General features: G+C 35.9%; 1 protein-coding gene across 1 annotated transcript in view; it reads left to right on the forward strand.

The window, feature by feature from the left end:
• The window catches only part of TMPRSS15 (transmembrane serine protease 15), a 115,707-nt gene that overhangs the window by 59,544 nt on the left and 34,943 nt on the right, over positions 1-21,220 (forward strand). The window contains exons 14-18 of the mRNA XM_045851784.1: positions 2,973-3,062; positions 5,559-5,684; positions 7,353-7,493; positions 15,070-15,180; positions 17,005-17,137. Of these exons, the coding sequence (XP_045707740.1) occupies positions 2,973-3,062; positions 5,559-5,684; positions 7,353-7,493; positions 15,070-15,180; positions 17,005-17,137 (601 nt within the window). The remainder of the gene's footprint in view (positions 1-2,972; positions 3,063-5,558; positions 5,685-7,352; positions 7,494-15,069; positions 15,181-17,004; positions 17,138-21,220) is intronic.

Raw genomic sequence — 21,220 nt, forward strand, 5'->3', positions numbered from 1 at the left:
TTATGTTAGTAATTAGCCAATTACACTAACACTGCCTACTCATCTACATATAAAGTACTGTTAAGTGTTTCATTATGTAAAATTCCAATACATTCTCTAAAATGTCAGCAAGTAGGAGTAGCTGATTTTGAAATTTTCCTATTCCTTGAAGAGAAAATTAGAATGATTATTAAAAATCAACAACAACAACTTAAAGGGACTAAATGGTAATGAGGAAAATATAATAAAGATCAAATTTAAAAAAAGAAAAAAAATCAACAAGAGACCAAACAAAAACACAATATTTCCCTGACCTCATGAGCCATGGCTGAACTTGTGAACGAGGAAGAGCTGCTTTTGCCCAGCCCTCAATATTCAGTGTTATTTTTGTCCCCACCATTAAACTTTTCCTTCCCTGTGAGTTCCACGGAGAATTGAAGGAAGAATTCATAGCACTTAGAATTATTCAAATTAAATGAATATGAGTTAAGGGGTTGCAGTAGATACTTCTGCAGAAATCCTGGCAAGACTATTAGTCACAAAAACAGGAGAGGAACAGCTGTTGTGGGAACATACGATTCCCTTCACCTCTCTCTCACCCTTTCCAGGGGACAACCTGCCCTCGTTCTCATTATCACTTTCTATGGCTCAAGTATCTCCTTCAGCACCCTGCATACAGTGCTTTCCTCCTTCCCCATCTACCCATGATTGATATGATTTGTTAGTACTTTCATTAATGATCCCTTCTCCCCTCCTTCTGTCCATACCCGTCAGGAATATGTCATATACTCATCAAGTACCACTTATTGAGAATCAGTCTAAACTTTGCCTGTGGCTCGGACCAGATGGTCAAAATGCTTCAGAGTTTAATCAACTCAATAGGAGATAGTAACATTCTGTGGGGAAGAGCTTGTGATTAACTGAGTTGAAGTTTTGACTTTGACAGGAAGTGAATGTGTACGTAGCAAGTAACAGAATGCGGACAATGCTTAAATTGTCCATTTAAAATAGAAATGATAATAGTAATGACCTAATCAACAAACATGCATTGAAAATCAGCCCTGAATATGCCAGGCAATGTGTAGGCATATTTTATAAATGATGTCTGATTTTTACAACAACCATGAAAATCTCTTATATATCTCTTATATATATGAGAAAACCAAGCCACAAACAGACAAGGAACTTACTCAGAGTGACGATTTTAATGCACCAACTCTAACACATCTTCCTCTTATACACCATGTTCTTTCCCCAGAGAAAATATTTATAGAAACACTTTGCAAAAGATAAATTTGTATAAGAAGTTTCATTATGCTTGCTAAGCTCATCTCGGTCCAGACAAGCCTGACCCAGGAGGGCATATCAGGTGGACTAGACTCTGCCACAGGATAGGTTGGCAATGATACTGCTCTCAAGCCACAGTGACTATCTCTCTGCTCCATCAGATACATACAAATATGGAAAATGCGCATGACTTTCACAGGATCTACAGACATAAGTCAGGTTACATGTAAACTAGGGATCAAAGAAGAGGATCTTACTGTGGTATTGCCATAGCTGTAGAGATATTTAATTATCCCTCTTATAATATGATTATTTTCTTACTGGGAGTAAATAATTCCAGTGGAGAGTCTGCTTTAATAATAGGAAAAATATACAATTATTTCAGTTTTCTATATTCTTCAAATTAGGTTACCTTTATTAGGTTATCTTTTTATCTTAAGTGTAGCATGATAATAAAAACAGAAACTGGGATACCAAAAGTAGTTTATGAATTTTTACATTACTTTTTTTTAAGATTTTATTTATTTATATTTTTAGAGAGGGAAGGGAGGAAGAAAGAGAGAGAGAGAGAAACATCAATGTGCAGTTGCTGGGGGTCATGGCCTGCAACCCAGGCATGTACCCTGACTGGGAATCGAACCTGTGACACTTTGGTTCGCAGCCTGCGCTCAATCCACTGAGCAATGCCAGCCAGGGTGAATTTTTACATTACTTTGTAATTTTCTTTTAATAAGCAAGAAGATAAAAATATAAAGTATGCTAAGAATTTCATAAACTTAATCTACCTACTTAAAACATACTTTCAACGGAAAGATCTCTGCTCGATTTTGCTAACACATTTGCATTAAGTTTAGTCCTAACTTGACCGCTGGACAATGTTGGGTAACAAGTCACTCTACAAGGACTATTAATCAAGTGAAGTTTCAGTTTTTCTCTCTTTCCTGACAGTTGAATGCCTCAATAAACAGGACGATGAAGCTTCCCCTCTACCAAAAAAAAAAAAAGTTTGAGAACAAAGCAAGAAATGGCAAGATTAGTGATTTAGTAGGCCTTCTTATAAGAGAATGGCAGATATAAGACTTGTCTTATTATCTTTTTTTTTACTTCAGAGGATTGATACTTTACTCATGAAGCCTATTTACAAAATGTATTCAGCAGAAATGTTTTCTTGCCCAAGTTATTTTGGAAAATGCTGTAAAATGTTATGGCCTCTTGGAGGTTCACAGAGAACAGTGGAATATGTTAGGTTTTGAGACCTATTTACCTGTATTTTCTCTTTTTAAATTTTATTTATTTTTTAATGTTTAATTCTTGTTCAAGCACAGTTGTCTCCATTTTCCCCACCACCACTCCCCCACCCTAGCCATCCCCACCTCCCACCCTCAATCCTACCCCTCTTTGGCTTTGTCCATGTGTCCTTTGTACATGATCTTTGACAATCCTTCCCCCTAATCTCTCCAACATCCCCTCCACCTCCTTGTGGTTACTGTCAGTTTGTTCTTAATTTCAATGTTTCTGGTTAATTTTGCTTGCTTATTTGTTTTGATTAGGTTCTTTTACTTAAGTTGCAAGATTGTTGCATCTACAAACCCTAAAATTTATCTATCAAGGCCAAGAAATGTAACTGGATAATTTTTTAGCAAATAATATTACCTCTCAGAAATAAACATGATGTTACTAATGATTTTTATTGTCTTCCTTTACAGCGGACTGTGGAGGACCCTTTGAACTGTGGGAGCCAAACACAACATTTACTTCTATGAATTTTCCAGACAACTACCCTAATCAGGCTTTTTGTGAGTCATTTCTTCAAGCTATGAAAAACAGTTGCATACTTCAAAGTTTCCCCTTGACACAGCAAAGTAGATTACAAATTTGTTATATATAGGTACATCTACCCCATTTATGAGATTGTTTAGCATAATGACAAGAACAAGAATAACAAAAATAAAATTACTATTTTAAGCAATTATTTCAGGCCAGGCACAGTATTAGTGCTTAATATGAATTATTTCAGTTCATTCTCACAATAATTCTTGGAAGCAGGTGCTATTACTGTAATTCTCAGTTTAAAATCTGAATCAAACAAGAAAGTGAAAGACCCAAGCTTACTCCAGAAACCACTGTCTCAGTGACTCTGCTTAATTATACACATAATGCCTACAGTGAATGTAACAACTTTGCAATCCCAAAGAATAAAGCCAGTGAAGAGTATAAACAGCACAGAGCCAGTTGTGATACCTGCACCTTTTATAAATATAAACTAGAATCAATAGAGTAGCTAAAATAATGCAATTAGGTTCTCAGTATAAAAGATGAAATAATAAAAAGAATCACTAAAAAAATCTAAGTCTAGTGAGAAGGGGAGTTAGCTAAACATGCACAAAGCCTATCTCTAGATCATTATTCCCAAATAGAGGAGTTCATTAGAGCTGAGTAGAGACTGTGTTAAAGGTACAGATACCCAGCCCATCCCACAGAGATTCTACTTCGGTCTGGAAATAGGTGTGTTTTTCCCATGGCCACACCTGGTTAGCACCATGGAGCTAAACAAAGACTTCTACCAGTGAAAGAAGTGCCCCAATGACAGTGAAAAAGTGTGTTGTTAGGAACTGTCAACTTTTCTTGCTTCAAATGATCCAGAGATAAGTGTCAGTTTCACAGAATAAGAGAGTCATTATTTTAGGGAGATATCTGATTCAAAAAAATAAACAGCCATTAATCTAATTTGACTTGTTTGGACAACCAGATATCATCATCTCTACTGCACACTGAAGACATTTTTTAAGCATATCCCTTGTACAAAGTAATGATTTTAAAAAATCTGAAAACCAGCAGAACACTGAAAGAACAATTTGGAGAAATGTATCAAATGCTTTGATTAATCCAACAAGCATATATTGAACACTTTATTTGTTAGGCATTGAAGTAAGTGAATGAGAAACAAACATAGTCCAGTTTCAGATGAGTTGTCAAGCATTACAAAATGTCCATGGTACTGTCATAATAAGGACAAAGGCAGAACTGTAGAAAGACATGAGAAGTATATAACACACAGGAAGTTCAGGGGTTAGGAGATATAATTTCTTTTCCTGACTCTCCAAGAAAAATTAAAGAGTGGTAACAAATAGGTGTTACCTATTTGAGGTGTGAAGGAATTTCACAGCATGTCAAGCAGTTTGGATTTTATTTTGAGAGCACTGGGGAGACTTCAAAGGGTTTACATGAAAATAGTGATAAGATCAAGCTTGCATTTTAGATGAATCCATCTACCTTTAAGGATCAGAGATTGATGGCAAGGAAAGAGGGCCATCAGCATCACCAATTAGGAAATGAAAAATAACAGTGACTTAAATTCACATAGTGGCAATGGAGACTCAGAAGTAAGTGAGATCGAGGGGTATAGGAGGTACTGTTGGCTGGCCTGGGTGAGGGACTGGCTGTGGTAGGAGAGAGGAGGTGAAGGAAGATGAAGAGGTTTCTGGTGCAGACAGCTGTGAGTAGTGCCCTATACTGAGATAGGAGGAATAAGAAATGAGTTTAGGAAGAAGGTAATTCTGTATTCTAGGTACTGCATGTTGAGTTTGAGATACATATATCTACATACAAAATAATCAGATAAATTTTTCTATTTCTCCAAAAAAGTGTAGAAAATAAGAGTTGAAAGTCACAATGTCGATGAAATGCTCTTACCTGCAAGTGAATGAGAGCACATACACAACAACAAGGAAAGAGCCTAGAACAGAATTCAATAAATTTCAATGAATAAATTGTTTAAAGAACTAATAAAAAAAGAAGAAGTGTTTACTGATACTAAGGCTGTTAATTGTTTTGTTTTGTTTTGTTTTATTTTGTTTTGTTTTCAAGATGAACTACCAGTAAACAACATATTTAAATAATGGCAAAATTACTTAAAGACATAGTAAAGTTTTCTTGCCTTAGAAATTGCATTTAATCACCTCGTTTTCCTTTCAATTAAATCATGAAAAATAAAAGTAGCATACTAATATATTTGATATTTATAAAATTAATATCATAGGAACAAAATAATATTAGTAAGCTTTGATTAAAATATTAAATCATTTCAAATTTTATAGAAACTTTACTATAAATATTTATGACTAGACCAATATATTTTCTCATGCACACATGAAAAAATCAGAGTGTGGAGTATTGGTTTTCATAAGGTGGAAAAAAATCTTTGAAAGTAATTTGAAATTCTCAAGACAGTGAAATTTTAAAAATACAAACAAATGTGTTCTAAAATAAATATTGTTGTTTTTACTTTTAAGGTGTTTGGAATTTAAATGCACAAAAAGGAAAGAATATACAACTTCATTTTCAAGAGTTTGACTTAGAAAATATTGCAGATGTGGTTGAAATCAGAGATGGTGAAGGAGATGATTCTTCGCTCTTAGGTAAGTCTGCAGTTTCAATATTGTGAAGGTTGTATAGCTCCAGACTCTGGACTGATGGAGAGAGCATTTCTCAATAAATGTACTCTTTTATAACTAAGAAACAGTAGAGTAGCATGTCATATTTTATGTAGAGCTTTTAATTTGGGGGAAGATGTTGCAAGGATGATAGGATAATGTTCTTCTTGAGCATTCTTAGCAAACCAGGATTAACATTTTTGAGCCAGCAGTTCCTACTAGCCGGGACTAACTCCCTACAATAAGCACTACACCTCAGAGACTAAGAGCTAAGGACAACTGCTGTGCAGTTTTCTATGTGTTATGTGTGCATCAGGTGTCCAAATGTAGCTATCAAAACAAATATTATTTCATATCAAACTGATAAAACGAGTGTTAACATAGTAAAAATCTTTGTCAAGTATAATAGCTAATATCTTATCTAACTACCAACTTTTAAGACATAGATTAAAGTATGAAAATACATAAAGCATCAACTGGAATGCATGAACACCACACTGTATAAGGAAAGGCGTTTTGTCTAACTGGACTCAGGACTTGTATTAGCCATTTCCTATACAATCTGACCTGATACAGTCAGACAGCAATGATAGGAACACTGCGACCAACGGGTGAGGACTGCAGAGAGCACTTTCCTCGGCAATGAAGGGGCAGAGTGGCAGAGGGGGTTCCACAGCCATACTAATCTATTACCTGTAACATGGGTCTCTTCAGCAAAATCCCAGGAAGTCCTAGACTATGAGCCTCCTGTGAGAGGATTCTGAGGGCTACACACAGTACAAATATACAATGGAAGATTCAGCAGGGCTGGGAGGTTAGTGCTAGAGAGAACTGAGGAACTTCAAATTTAACTTTCTTATGTACAATTATAAAAACATTTTGGGTAGTTTTCCCATTTTTTGGTTACATTGTCCTTCCAATAAAAACTTCAGTGATCTCATGATCTTAGAAAAATCATTTATAATCATTCCACCTGTTATATTTACATAAGTCATTGAAAAGTAAATAAGAATTCTAAAAGGGTCACAAAATCAGTTTTCTAATTTGTAGACAAAAATTTTTGAAACAGAATTGCTTTCAGATTTCAAAATATAAATTTCTTAATAATATGAATGTATTGTAATTAGCTTAAACTTTCATTGTTAGTAAAAAGTATTTCATTGTTTATGCAAGCCCCAAAACCAAGGAGTTAGTGCAAAAAAAATTTTGAAAACACCATTTAAGTTTATGTAATCTATTTCTAATTAAGCTATCCTTCAGATTAGGTTACCGATTCAACTCACAAAAAAATGTCTAGTAAATTTGGACAAAACTACTAAGAGAGATTATAATCTCCACTGTTTTATAATGGTCTTTAGAAGCAGCCAAATAATCATTTTTTCTGTAATAACACGAGCTTGAATAGTAGTGGTGCTAATCACCCAGATAATGTTATGACTAATTCATCATTAAATTACAGAGCCACAGAAACCTCAAGCAATATCGGAAAAGATCAATAGAAAAGTTGGCTTCCAAGCAGTACTGCCCAAAGTGTAAAAGAATTTACATTCCATACAATATGCACATTGCATGGAATGGAGAAACAGGGTATATTTTCTTCTAGATCCTAAGAATCGATCATCTCGCTGATTTTCTTGTTTTCCTTTGGAGCAGCTGTGTACACAGGGCCTGGTCCAGTAAAGGATGTGTTCTCAACCACCAACAGAATGACTGTGCTTTTCATCACTGATAATCAGTTGACAAAACAGGGTTTTAAAGCCAACTTCACTACTGGCTATCGCTTGGGGATTCCAGGTAAGTGCACTTGGCATTACACACTGCATTGTAACTCCTGGAGCAAATCGATAAAACCATATAGGACGTGTCAATGTCTACAATCTAAAAACACTCATTTTTCCTCATCTTAACCAAGATTGCCTTCCTCCCTTTACATCTATTTAACCATTACCTGAATTTGTTCAAAGAGGAATCTATATCACTTTTCAACAGATCTGTTTGCACTTCTCTGGTGTAGAGAGGGTTGTGAATTTTATTCACCGAAGAGAGCCATTTTAAACATTAAAATGGGGTTTTGGCACTGTGCAGAAGGAGGACTGTCTGTCACATTCCCTTTGCCAAGAGCATTTTTAGAGAACAGCAGGGAGACAGTCAAGTGAGCTGTTTGAATGCCAACAACATCCAATTAAAATATTAACATCATTAACTTCTTAGAGACAAGCAGAGTAAAGCCAATTCTATGAAGGATGAAGGAATCTGATGCTGATTTTTGCTGGTACGAACAACCTTCTTACCTTATTTGTTATTATATCCATAACATAAGTAGCAGGAGAAGAAGCAAAATTGTTTCCTGCCTTCTCATCATGGATATGTCTATATCTATTTATTAATCCATGGTATAACTATCTGCATTCAACAATCTACAGAGAACTTTTTCTCACTTGCTGCTCCTCCTCGACTACAATTTTTCTTATGCTACTGCCCACACCTGTGCTTCTCTCCAGATGCAAATATGTCAGAAAGACAGAATACAGGATACTTCCTCCACCTATCTTTCCCTTCCAGGGGAGATTGTGGTCAGTTTTTTACTTAAAATGTCTAGAAAAGAGGAAGGGTGGAGCTCTGATCCTCATCCGGCCTATTATCCAATCCCAGATCTATCCTGTGCAATTACCTGCTCCTCCACTCACCACTGGCTGAGACCTTTAATTGTGTCACAGAAAGTTGTATACTTTCAGCTTTGTAGCAAACATGGAAATGACCCATATCTTATCCGTCCTTGCCCTGAACAGAAAAGCTTAACAATTATGAGAGTATGTACTGGTGTGCAGGAAAAACACAAGGCCACAATTTCAAAATAATAGGCATTTTCAAAGGGAAAAAAACAATCAAAACTACCAGGGAAGATGTATTGTTGGCTGTAAAACATTATTTAGCACAAATCAGTATTATAACTTCCCTGTTGAAATTTTAAATTTCAAGAGGAAAATTTGGGCCAAATTCCTACACAGAAAAATATCATCTTTGAAAGTTTTAAAAATCAGACAAGCTTTACATATTGCTCATTTCATGATGACTATTTGAACACAGCAGAATGATATTTCTGTTTTGGAGGAGAAACTGCTATAATAAAAATGTGTAGGCATCAATATCATTCATATCTGAATGCAATACAAGTATGTGCTCCATTCTCCAAAGTACCTCAAAATAGAGCAAGCAAATACCTAATACCTGTTCTACTGGAGGCAAGAGTCTCCCAACTTTTTTCCAAGGATAGTTTCCTGGAAAGAACTTTTTTAAAAAGTATTATATTTTTTAAAAAGTAGAGATGAACATTAAAACCAACTGAACTATAAAAGCTAGTAGCTCTAACTACTAAGTGGGTAAATTCATTCACAAAGCCAAGTAAGTGATTATTGGGCATTCTACCACCTGCAAAAGAGAAAACATCTTGAAACAAAATTTTAGAGAAATGGTAAATTTTTAAACCCATATTTTAAATTATAAATGAAGAAGGAGGGAAGAAGTGGAAAAATAATAGGTTGTGAAAAGGGGGACAGCAACAGATCTCTTGCATTAAAAATATTACAGCTATGGGTTTTTAACCAGAATCTTATAATAAGATAAATACAACACCACCAAAGATTTTGAAAAAAATATTATAAGCCATTTCTGTTCAAGAAAAAAGCCAGAGGAGCATAATCTATTACTTCCAACACAAAACAGATTCCAGATTTCCAGTGTTGAGGTTGTTTATACTTGTTCACCCTTTCACTAGATTTCAACTGCTATGATGATGTTATTTAGGACGTACATCATTTAGAGAAAATACCCTGATTGAGGTTAGAGTGGAATCTTCCATGACTGTCACTTTGTCCTCCTGGACACAGGACAGATGCTGCTGGGGAGCAGAAAATTGAGTGACTGAGTCATGATCAGCACAGCCTTCTCCCAGAGAGATGTTTAACACCAAAATGCAGAAAAGCAATTACAGAAACAGGGAATTGGCAGAGGCAGATAATCAAGCTGGTAATGGAAAGAGAGGCTGGGCACACGTATCTGTTTATATTGGTGCTCTGCTTTGATGGTCAGTTCAGAAGAGGTATAAAAGGGATATCATAACTGTTCAGCATTTACGTGCTTCATTTATCTTCTGAGATGTTTTGGGAACAACTTCCAAAGCCTTTAATTGAAATGTAAAAGAATTATATAGCACATTTTGGTTTCTCCTTTTTTTTAATCCTATTTTTAACATTGCCAGGCACATTCAACTAGAATGTATGAAATGCAGATTTATTAAGATTGATCTCCTATAAATGTGTCCTTATTGCTCTTTGCTGATATTGAGAGTCTTCATTTGGAATTCAGTGGTGCTTACCAGGCAACTGTGGAAGTGGCAGTTGATTACATTCAGAGGTGTAGAGCTCTCCCTAGATTGTGTAGCATGTGCCTTAGAGATCAATTCGGTTCCATTTAAAACCAAGCATATGTTGACTAAATGAGGCCAGGCTATTGGAGACTTCATAAAAAGGTAGATGGGGAAGTTCAGTTCTTTGCAATATTTCTTTTTCTCTTTCTCACTATGAACATAAGACCATCAGAAATAAGATTTCAGAGGCTGCAGAGACTAAAACTTTAGGATTAAAGACTTTTTGATGAAGCTGAACTGCTATATGTTGTTGCAAAGAAGGAGAATACAGTTCATGCATGTAAAGAAAATTTTGAAAGAGTTTCAGAAGTTACAGTTCATGCATGTAAAGAAAATTTTGAAAGAGTTTCAGAAGTTTCAGATACATCTTCTCAGAAGTTATAATTTCTAGTCAGTTCAGCAACAACAGACCATTTTATCCCATTCAGCATTTTTTTATTCAATGCATTCCTCTAACAGAAATAAGTTAATTTTTCTAAATTCCTAGAATATAACCTTAACAGCTTTCATGAGAGCACAAAAATGAATTATAATTTTCAAATCTTTATATATGTTTTCATTCATATTTTAATTCAGATATTGAAATTTCCATTCAAAAAGTTTGTGCTTTTCCATTTAAATACAACTTGACTACACTAGTAAAAGAGTAAAATTATCAATAAATTTATTTATGATTAAATTATTGGCATTGAGAACTCATTTTTACATAATGATTTCAATAAACTATGAAAACAAAGTAATGATGTATTTTAAAAATAACTAGTGGTGACTAATATTCTATTAGTATATAAAGATATTTAATGAAAGATATTTAATTAGGCTGCCAACTTTTTAAATAAATATAATACATGTTAAAGTATAGATTTTAAATAGAATATATAAATACAAATATGTGTATACCTAGTTTCAAGCCTTCTGTTTTCTACAGGAAAATTAATACGAGAAAGATAAAATACAAAGTTAGTTAAAATATTGATGTTTGCCTGTAGAATACTTAGTTTTCTTTGCCCATTTATCATCTCACTAATCTGGTTAAAATATGTATTTGTGAAACAAATTGATAATTACATTTTCAAGAACTCCCTTAATAGTATTACATTTGATATATGTAGCCTACTTCTCTCATGGGGCAAGGATTTCTAGAAATAATGAACAGGCCATGTCTTCCTTAAAATATTTTTTCATTAAGATAACTAAGAATTGGATTGAAGAAATATAAAATTTTTCAAAGTTGAAAATAAACTATACGAATAGCTCTAATTATTGTTGTAAGATACCCAGAGGAATGGATTAAGTATGATTTCTTGTTGTTCATACGGTTACCTGGAGAAGAACAGAACAGAGCTGGTCCATGGAAGAAGAAAGGTGAACTTAAAATTATCAGTGAAAAGCAGAATTTTTAAATGTTACTATTTTTGCTGTTAAGAATACTACTTACTGAGCATTCAATGTATTCATATGCCTATACTAACTACATTTTAATTTGTAATTATACTTTATTGATTATGCTATTACAGTTGTCCCAATTTTCCCCCTTTGCCCCCTACCACCCAGCACTGCGCATTCCCTCAATGAATCTCCATACCATTGTTCATGTCCATGGGTCATGTGTGTAGGTTCCTTGGCTACTTCATTTCTTATGCAGTACATTTTAATTTTTCAACTTACTCTCATGGTATACCTAAGACATAAATAATAGTTGTACCCATTTGAGAGTCAAGGAAACTGATTCTCAGAAAAGCTAATTAATTTGTCCAAGGTCAAAAAATAGGTAAAAGGAAATGGCTAAATTGTAGATCAAACCAAGGTCACAAGATTACTAAACCCATGGTTTAAAACCATAATTTGAATTCAAATAATGAATTTTATTTTCATAAAGATAATAGAATCAATGCCTATTTTTTTCAAATCAGTGGAGTGATCATTAGCCCGTAAATTGCCTAACTTAAAATGTATTTCTTTAAATCATACTTTCAAAGATTGCTTTATATTGTGTCAACTCTATCACTAAGGCTTATACCGATTTTTTGTTTAATTTTTATTGTGTTTTTTCCATTACCATTTAGTCCCCTTGTAGTCCCCTTCCCCCAGCATGTATCAACTTTGGAGGCATGTCATTCATTTAACATGAATCAATTCACTGAACATTTAACAAATATCTAAGGATTTTCTACTTTGTGACTAGCATTTTATCAAGCCCTGGGCTTTATAAGTATTGAAGCTAGTATATTGCATATTCAATTTACAGAATGAACTCAATGAGAGTATAAACCAAAAAAACTTTTATTTTTCTCCATCTACTTTATTTCAAATTTCCCTTTTTGCCCCTGAATATGTCAGGAAGATCTCTTCACTTTGTCAGTTATTTCAGAGGTATTAAATTTTCTTAACTGGGTAGTTAAATCTCATTTTTAGATATTAAAATGCAGTGTTAAATATAGCATCAAACTTTAATATCATGTAATTCAAAGGTTGTTTTTTTTTAAATCACTCAACTCAGGCACATCTTAGCCCAATAACTTAAGATAGAGCAAAATAGATATATTGTCTTTGACTCATTTTTCACTTTCTTTTCCTTCAATTTTCCTATACATATCTCCAGTATTGGGGGAGCAGCAGACAGGAAACAAAAATCTATAATCACTGTAATTTTCTTTTGGTTAACTGTGGCTCCCAGCCAAATGCTGGCTCCTTTGTAGGACAGAGTTGTGGGTTTTGGGGAGCGTTCCTCTCCCCCCACCCCCCACACACTGTTCCCCAGGTCGTCCTCACTGCAGGCATGGGTAATACTCTTCCTAGATGATTCCTTAGAACCTGACACAGCTCCTAATCCCCACCCCAGACCCCATCCTGCCACATCTTTGTGCTAGAACCTGCTTGTCTGTCAGGATACTGTCACTCAATTGTAATTTCTGGTGTCCATTGGCCAAATGGAAACTCATGCAACTGCCCAACTCATAGATAAATGCAGGTTGTTTCCACCACCACCCTCTTTCCTAGCCTTAACCACCGTCAGGAATAGTTCCAACCAACCTTCTGACTCCTGAATTCATTACATGGGAAGTGAATATCATCTTTATTTACACAGCTATCTGCCCACAAACTTTAGGAAACTAAAGTCACCATCTCCCATGAGTTTTTTCACTGTACTTCAGTTCAGTCTGGTATTTTTCAAGAGTGGGCATGAAATCAACTTATTTGTTTTTGTGCAGCATTCCTTGGTACAGAATGGAATTAGATGGGGACAGTGGGAGGGTGCCCCCTCCCAGGACAGATTGGAACAGATGGTATTGGAATACCATCGTTACCACCTGGATGATGGTATTATATTTAGTCACACACACACGAACACACACACAACATGTTTGTGTGTCCTAGAGTATGGTTTAATATTTATTGCTTACTACAGTCAACAGCTAGAAAAAAGTCTGGAAAGCCCCTGCGCTAGTCCCTTGGAAACCCCAGTCCTTGTGATTCTGCCACGCAATAAACTTTCAGTCGGGAGCTGCCTAGCGCACCCCTTGTGCTAGATGGCATCATTTCCCCCCTCCCACTTGAAAGCACTCCTCTTCAAGAATGCTACATAGTCTATTTTTTAGGAAAAAAAATACTGTAACTGTTTTTTTAACAACTGAAAATGGGTAATGGATATTGATAGTTGCAGGATCCGTTTTACATTTTTGTAAGTATAATATGGCTATAGTAACTCTCTTCAGAATGTCATAGCATTCCCACTGCTCCCAGGTTTGGGCTACCATCTAGATTCTAAAACAAGAATGATTCCTCTCAAGTCCTGTCGCATTTGGTTGTCATACATTGAGAAAGTCTGTGGAGATTAGTACAATTTAATTCTGAAACCATTTTAACCTGAATTGTCTCCTTGAAAACAATATAATAGTTTATGGTTCGCTTTTGCTAATAGCTTTCAAAATCAAAGTTTACCTATTCCTTATTTTTATCAAGTACTTTTGCTTCTTCATTATGGTTGCCCACGTGCTACATGGGGAAGGGGGCATCAGGCCGCTCCACACCTGACCACCATCTCCCTTCTCAGGGGCCCGAATCCCACATAGCTCTCCTTTCTGAGGCATACTTAGAAAATATCTTGAGGGAAGCACACCCTCTCTCTCTATCAGATGAGGGTTGCCCCCTTAAGAACAAACAAACAATTCCAGAAAACAGCAGCGCCTACTCCCTTCAAATTCAAACAAGGAATAGTTCCAGTAGGTCTCTCTTTACACAACTCAAACTCTGGAAACCACCACCTGCCTCCAGATCTTCTTAGTTCCTTCCTTGTCCAGCCTCTTCATTTTCCTTCTATTTCTTCATGTGCCAAGCACGTTCCGTGACCCGAACCCTGCTTTAGTAGTTTGGACCCCGATCCCCAAATTCCTTTCAAATTCATTATTGTAAAGTTTCCATTTCTTTGTGACTACTTTTTCTCACCTGGCTACACCTTAAATGAGTTCACTGTTTTCAGCCTGGTCCAACTTTGGTCCCACCAAAAGGCAACCTCCACACTTCTATTTAATAAAGATTTGGAGGTATGCTTTTTGTTGGTGAAACCAAAAGCTCTTTCTACACTTGTGTAACACTCCATTGGTTGCTGCTTGTATGTTCATTTTAGGGTGGAGGAGTGTATTAAAGAAACACTAGCAAAGATTGTGAGAGAGGGGTGTGTCATGACCCATGTTCTTCTACAAAACAGATGCTTAAGGTTTTATCCATGCTCTTCTCAAGTCATATCTCTGGGTCTGACATTGCTATTTCCCAGGCATTCTGAGCAACTAAGTGTGCCGCCTTATTTAATAGCAAAGCTAGTGCGACCATGTGCTGCTTTTAAAGAGCTTGTTGATTTTTTAAGGAATGGACATGGGATAGATTCTCCACAACCATCTATTTGTCATTTCTTTATCCTATAAAATAACTACTCCTTCCCCATAGAGCCCTGCAAGGAAGACAGCTTCCAGTGTAAGAGTGGAGAGTGCATCCCCCTGGGCAATCTCTGTGACAGCCTTCCACACTGTACGGACGGCTCAGATGAAGCACACTGTGGTATGTTTTACCTTTAGGAATATATTTTTACTGCTTTAAAATTTGGATTCTGCAAATGTTAAAATAAGCTTATAAATGTGTTTCTTAGGACATGTTTTGATGCTTTGGGGCATAAACATCTTCTAGGGATTTCAGCATCTCTATCCCCATTCTAGTTAACAGAAAAGTTAAAAGGCAGGCCTCAATTATCTATCTTTTGTTTAAATTTACTACACTTAATAACTTTAAGTCTAGGACAGCCCATATTTAGGTAGAAAGTATAAAATACCACAGAAAGATGATAGCCCGCACCAGGCACTTGGACACCACTCTTATTAATTATCATACTGAGAGTTTTGCCTACATGTAGAGGTACCCTCATCTTTGTTTATAACTGATTTTCTTATACTTGGTTCTTTGCATTCTTGTTTCTTCATTATCTCCTACTCTTTCTGTCTTGAGTCTTTAAGTGAGTCCGGTCCCATTCCAGGCCTCTATGATATCATGAGTATTGGCCCTGGACAGTGTGGCTCAGTCTGTAAACTGACAGGTTTTGAGTTTGATTCCTAGTCAGGGCACACACCCAAGTTACAAGTTCAATCCCCATGTGGGGCACATATGAGAAGACAACCATCGGTTTCTTGCTCACATTGATATCTCTCTCTCTCACTCTCTCTCTCTCTCTCTCTCTCTAAGCAATGAAAAAATTGTCCTAGATGAGGATAAAAAATATCATGAGTAATGGCTATTTTTATTAGGCCTTACTTTTGTTTCTAAGCTAACATCTAATACTACTAATTCTATGCCAGGCACTGTAACTAAGTCCTGTAAAACAATCTTAACATAACAAGAAATAGCTCAGTTTTAGCCATGAGAAAACTGAGGCTTGGAAAAGTTAGGTGGCTGCCAAAGATCTCACACTAAGGGCTAGAGGTGTGTTTCAACAAAAGTTTATCCAATCCTAAAGTCAAAGCTCTTACTCTTCTCATAATAGGAAAAAATAGTGAACAACAGCATTCACTTACAGAATTAAAGTATGGTGTTTGTGGGTAAAACTATGATTAGAGATGTTTTTCCCATTTGATAAACTAGCTTAGCTTGGCCTAGGCGCTACCTAGCCACTAATGGCCCTAACTCTATCCAAAATGATTGTAAGATGGTGAGAAAGATGATGGATACCAAACTGCAAAAGAACATATGCAAAGAAAATGGTTTCTGGAGAAAGAAGTAGGAAAAAATTGCCTAAAGTTATGCCTGTGTATGTTTTCCTTCTTTTCGAGACCAGGCTTATAAGATATGCTCTTCCCAAATAGTCTTACTTTCTGTTTATTTTCCATATTATATATGATGAACTTACATATCTCTACCTTTTCCAATTTTTTTAAAGATTTTATTTATTTATTTTTAGAGAGGGGGGGAGGGAGGGAGGGGGAGAGAGAGAGAGAGAGAGAGAGAGAGAGAAACATCAATGCGCGGTTGCTGGGGGTTATGGCCTGCAACCCAGGAATGTACTCTGGCTGGGAATCGAACCTGGGACACTTTGGTTCCCAGCCCACGCTCAATCCACTGAGCTACGCAAGCCAGGGCTTTTTATTCCTTTTTTTTTAAAGATTTTATTTATTTATTTTTAGAGAGGGGAGGGATACCATTTCCAATTTTATAGAAAGAGAAAAATCAATTTCACAAAATTTATGCTTTCCATATGGGCCTTCCAACATACTCTTATGAAAAGTTACAATCAATCTCTAAACTCTAAATGTTAAGAACATCGCACATTGTAGTTAAGAGTCCATCATTTACTTTTATTGTCTCAAGTCAAAATGACCTTGTGTCTAATCTCTTTAGTGCGTCTTTTCAATGGGACGCTGAAAAACAGTGGTTTGGTGCAGTTCAGAATCCAAAGTGTGTGGCATGGAGCTTGTGCCGAGAACTGGACCAACCCAATTTCCAATGATGTTTGTCAGCTACTGGGACTAGGGTAAGTAATTCTATTCTGTTCTCTTTTAAGATCTTCTCATTGGCATCAAACTAGGTTTATTAAGATAGTTGGAATTCATGGAAGTTATGAATTTAGAAAATACACATGAGCAAAAGGAAGAAACAATCTTGATTATATATTCTTAAAATATAATCAATATTAATAGCTTTTTAGTAAACATGATATAAGTATAGGTATATGGAAAGATTATAAAATCATACAAAATAGTTCATTATGCTCTGTTTCATAGCATACTTATATATGAGCATTTCTCATGTCATTACATATATTCTATAGATTATTTTCTTAAATTAAATATTTCATTTTATGCTATATCATAATATGCATAACTAATCACAAGCATGCAGAGAACATACTTTTTCTATGTATTTGTAACATGAGACAATACAGGTTTACAATTACAATACAGGTTTATTTTTGGAAAATTTGTAGCAGCAAAATAATTGTGACAAAAGTTCTGCAAAGTTAAGACTTTCCCAAGAAGGATGATGGAAGTGGTAATTCCATATTAATGACTCACCAAAAAAAAATGTACTATACTTCCCAATCTAATGTCATGATATGTTACATCAAATAGAGAAATTCACCATGATCATTTTTTTACCTTTCCTTCAGTCTCCAGTGGAAAATGGAAGGTAATGAGTAGTAACAATTTTTTTCTTTTGAGTTGCACAGTCAACTCTAATGCACAATTCTGACACTTTAGTTAAATTGTGAGTCACAGATGGTTATTTTATCATTTATAGAACTATATTATTTTTACTTTGGCTTGTCAAAGTAAACTATGAAGTCTATAAATGTAAAAACCATGTCTATTCTGTCCATTATTGTACCTCTGAATCTAAACTTACCCTTATGTCAAAATAAGGGATTCTTCTAACTGATTAATAATTCATATATAGTCTTTCAAAATGTATTTATTTATTCATTCACTTTACATTCTATTATAAAGTAGCCATCTTTATTGTGTGACAACAGAAAATATATTTTTAAAAATTTACATCTATTAATTGCAATTTAACCAAGGTCAAGAATCCAAGTCAAATTTGTATTAAATTTACATTCAAAACCCATAAGCAACAAAACAGCAGAAAGACAAAGAAGGTGTGTGAATTTTCATCTTTTAAGATGACTTTAAGTTTGGGACCATTTGTTGGCATATCTAGAACTGATCGTATTGAAACCGGAAAAGCCAGTGTGTGTTCTGCCTTCACCAGAACCAATCACAAAGACAGGGGTTGAATTTTTATAGTGCGTTACTCAGATGGCCAGCGATCCAAGAAGACAATGAATTATGTACCTTAACACACTGTCTTACATTTCCTTTCAAGCCAGCCTTTTTATGAGGAAGAAAAAATGTAGGTAAGAGATTTAGAACTCAGGAAAGAGGTTAATCAGATAAGAGCTGCAGTCTGGCAATTTCTCTAGCATCCTTTTATCCATTAACTAGTAACTTTCTATTTGGGTCCTGTGTCCTGTGTCCTGGGCAGTTTTCTTTATCTGTGTCCTGGGTGGCGAGATGTCTCTTGCTGGAACACAATGACTCAGATACCATCACGATTACTTTATGGCCTCTTCTAAAGCACAAAGGTTAAACGGCTTGTAGTCTCCTGGAGTCAGGGTGGGTCAACCTTCAATTTCTGAAACAATAGCTTTGTACATGTGTTAACTATTACCTAAAAGCTTATTAACTCTTACCTAAAACTAAAATTGTCCAACTCTTGAGTTCCCACACCAATATGATCTACATAAGTATAGAAGATCCTGGGAAATACATAAATCAGTGGAAAAAATAATGGTTTTTCAAGAAAAATTTAGTTTTAAATTTTGCTTTTTAACCCAAAATATGTTTTTCACTAGAAATACCATCCGTGTAATTGTTAGATCTTAATATATCCCATGATAGGTGTTTAATTTCTAGCAGACTGGGAGAGTTATATTGTATATTACTGACAAATACCTAGCTGCAATATATAGATAGTTTACAACAGGACAATATGCTGAGGTTCCAGTCAGAGTGTCAAAAATGCTCCATAACTTCTTGCCAGTGGTTTGAAAGTTTTCAACTCCTTTTTACCTTCTGCAATGCTATTCATTTGGAATGGGAACTCCCCAGCTCCAAGCCTCATTCAAGTATCATAATCAGTAGTTAATTTCTACTTCCTGTCAAAATGAAGGCATAGGTAGACATACTTTGCCTCCTTGCACAACCACAAAAAGGAATTATAACTAAATCTCAAAATGTAACACCCAGATCTGTCAGAAAATTGAACTGCATGGAAGTCAGACAACCAAGGATTTAAAGAAGCCACATTCATCCAGATGGGTAGAAGGGGCAGAGAGACAAGGAGACATGGTGCAGAGAGTGGTGGTAGTGGCAGAACGGGCATGGGCAGCCCCGCATTCACACGTGGTAGATAAAAATTGGGAGGGACACCTTGGAAGCAAGAGATCCCAGCTGCAGGCCAGACCGCACAGCCCAGGGTTCCAGCACCAGGAAGATAAATCCCAGTCTCGTTTCACTGAAAAAAACAGTGGGGGTTAGAGCAACAGAAGAAATTCAGATTTTGAGAAAACTTTGCTTAAAAGGCCTGCATGGTCTTAAAATATACACAGACCCACCCACTCTGGGATCCAGTACCAGGGCAACAGCTAGAAGGGCACCAGATGCATATAAGGAGGGGGTGAAGTGACTGGAAATGGGGCAAGTGCGAGACAAACCCTCAGTAGCCAACTAGTGGCACAGTCGCCTCTCCAAGACCTCCTTCCACATAGAGCTACCACGTGGTGAAGCGGGTTGCTCTACCCTGGTGATTACCTAAGACTCCACCCCACACAACTTGCAGGTGTTTTTTACAGGAAGCCTAAAGCAGCTCTATCTAATACACAGAAACAAACACAGTGAGGCTACCAAATTGAGGAGACAAAGAAATATGGCCCAAATGCAAGAACAGGAAAAAAAAAAGAAATGGCAAAGAACTAAATGAAACAGAGATAATTAACCTATCAGTTATAGATTTTAACACAATGGTGACCAGGATGCTCAAAGAACTTACTGAGTATGACAACATAAAGGAAGAAATGAAGGTTACGCCAAGTGAAATAAAGAAAAGTCTACAGGGACCCAACAGTGAAGGGGAGGAAGCTGGGATTCACATCAATAATTTGGAAAAAAAGGAAGACATAAACATTCAACCAAAATAGAAAAAATAAACAAGAATTCAAAAAAAAACAAAGATAGTATAAGAAGATTCTGCAACATCTCCAAATGTGCCAACATCCGAATCATAGGGATTCTAGAAGGAGAAGAGGAAGAGCAAAAAATTGAAAACTTATTTTAAAAATTAATGAAAGAAAACTTCCCTAATTTGATTAAAGAAATAGACATAGAAATTGAGGAAGCACAGAGGGTCCCAACAAGTTGGACCCGAAGAGGACCACACTAAGCTGCATCATAATTAAAATGCCAAAGGTTAAAGATAAACAGAGAATCTCAAAAGCAGCAAGAGAAAAGCAGAGAACTACCTACAAAAGAGTACACACAAGACTATCAGCTGATTTCTGAAAAGAAACTTTTCAGGCAAGAGGGGACTGGCAAGAAGTATTCAAAGTGTTGAAAAGCAGGGACCTACAATCTAGATTACTCTATCCAGCAAAGTTATCATTTAAAGCAGAAGGACAGATAAAGTGCTTCCCAGGTAAGGTAAAGCTAAAGGAGTTCATCATTACCAAGCCATTATTACATGAAATGTTAAAGGGGCTTATTTAAGAAAAAGAAGAGCAAAGCTATGAACATTAAAAAAGGCAACAAACTCACAGCTATCAACAAATGAATATTAAAAAAACTAAACAAACAACCAGAATAGGAACAGAATTGTACATATAGAGATCATTTGGAGGGTTATCAGCAGGGAGGGGAAAGGGGAAGTATGGGGGAAAAAGTACAGGGAGTAAAAAGCATAATTTGTAGGTGCAAAATAGAGCAGGGGATATTAAGAATAGTAAAGGAAATGGAGAGGCCAAAGAATTTATATGTATGACCCATGACCATGAACTAAGGGG

Source organism: Phyllostomus hastatus, unplaced genomic scaffold (genome assembly GCF_019186645.2).
Source record: "Phyllostomus hastatus isolate PE091 unplaced genomic scaffold, TTU_PhHast_1.1 phas_contig_86, whole genome shotgun sequence".
NCBI classification, from domain to species: domain Eukaryota; kingdom Metazoa; phylum Chordata; class Mammalia; order Chiroptera; family Phyllostomidae; genus Phyllostomus; species Phyllostomus hastatus.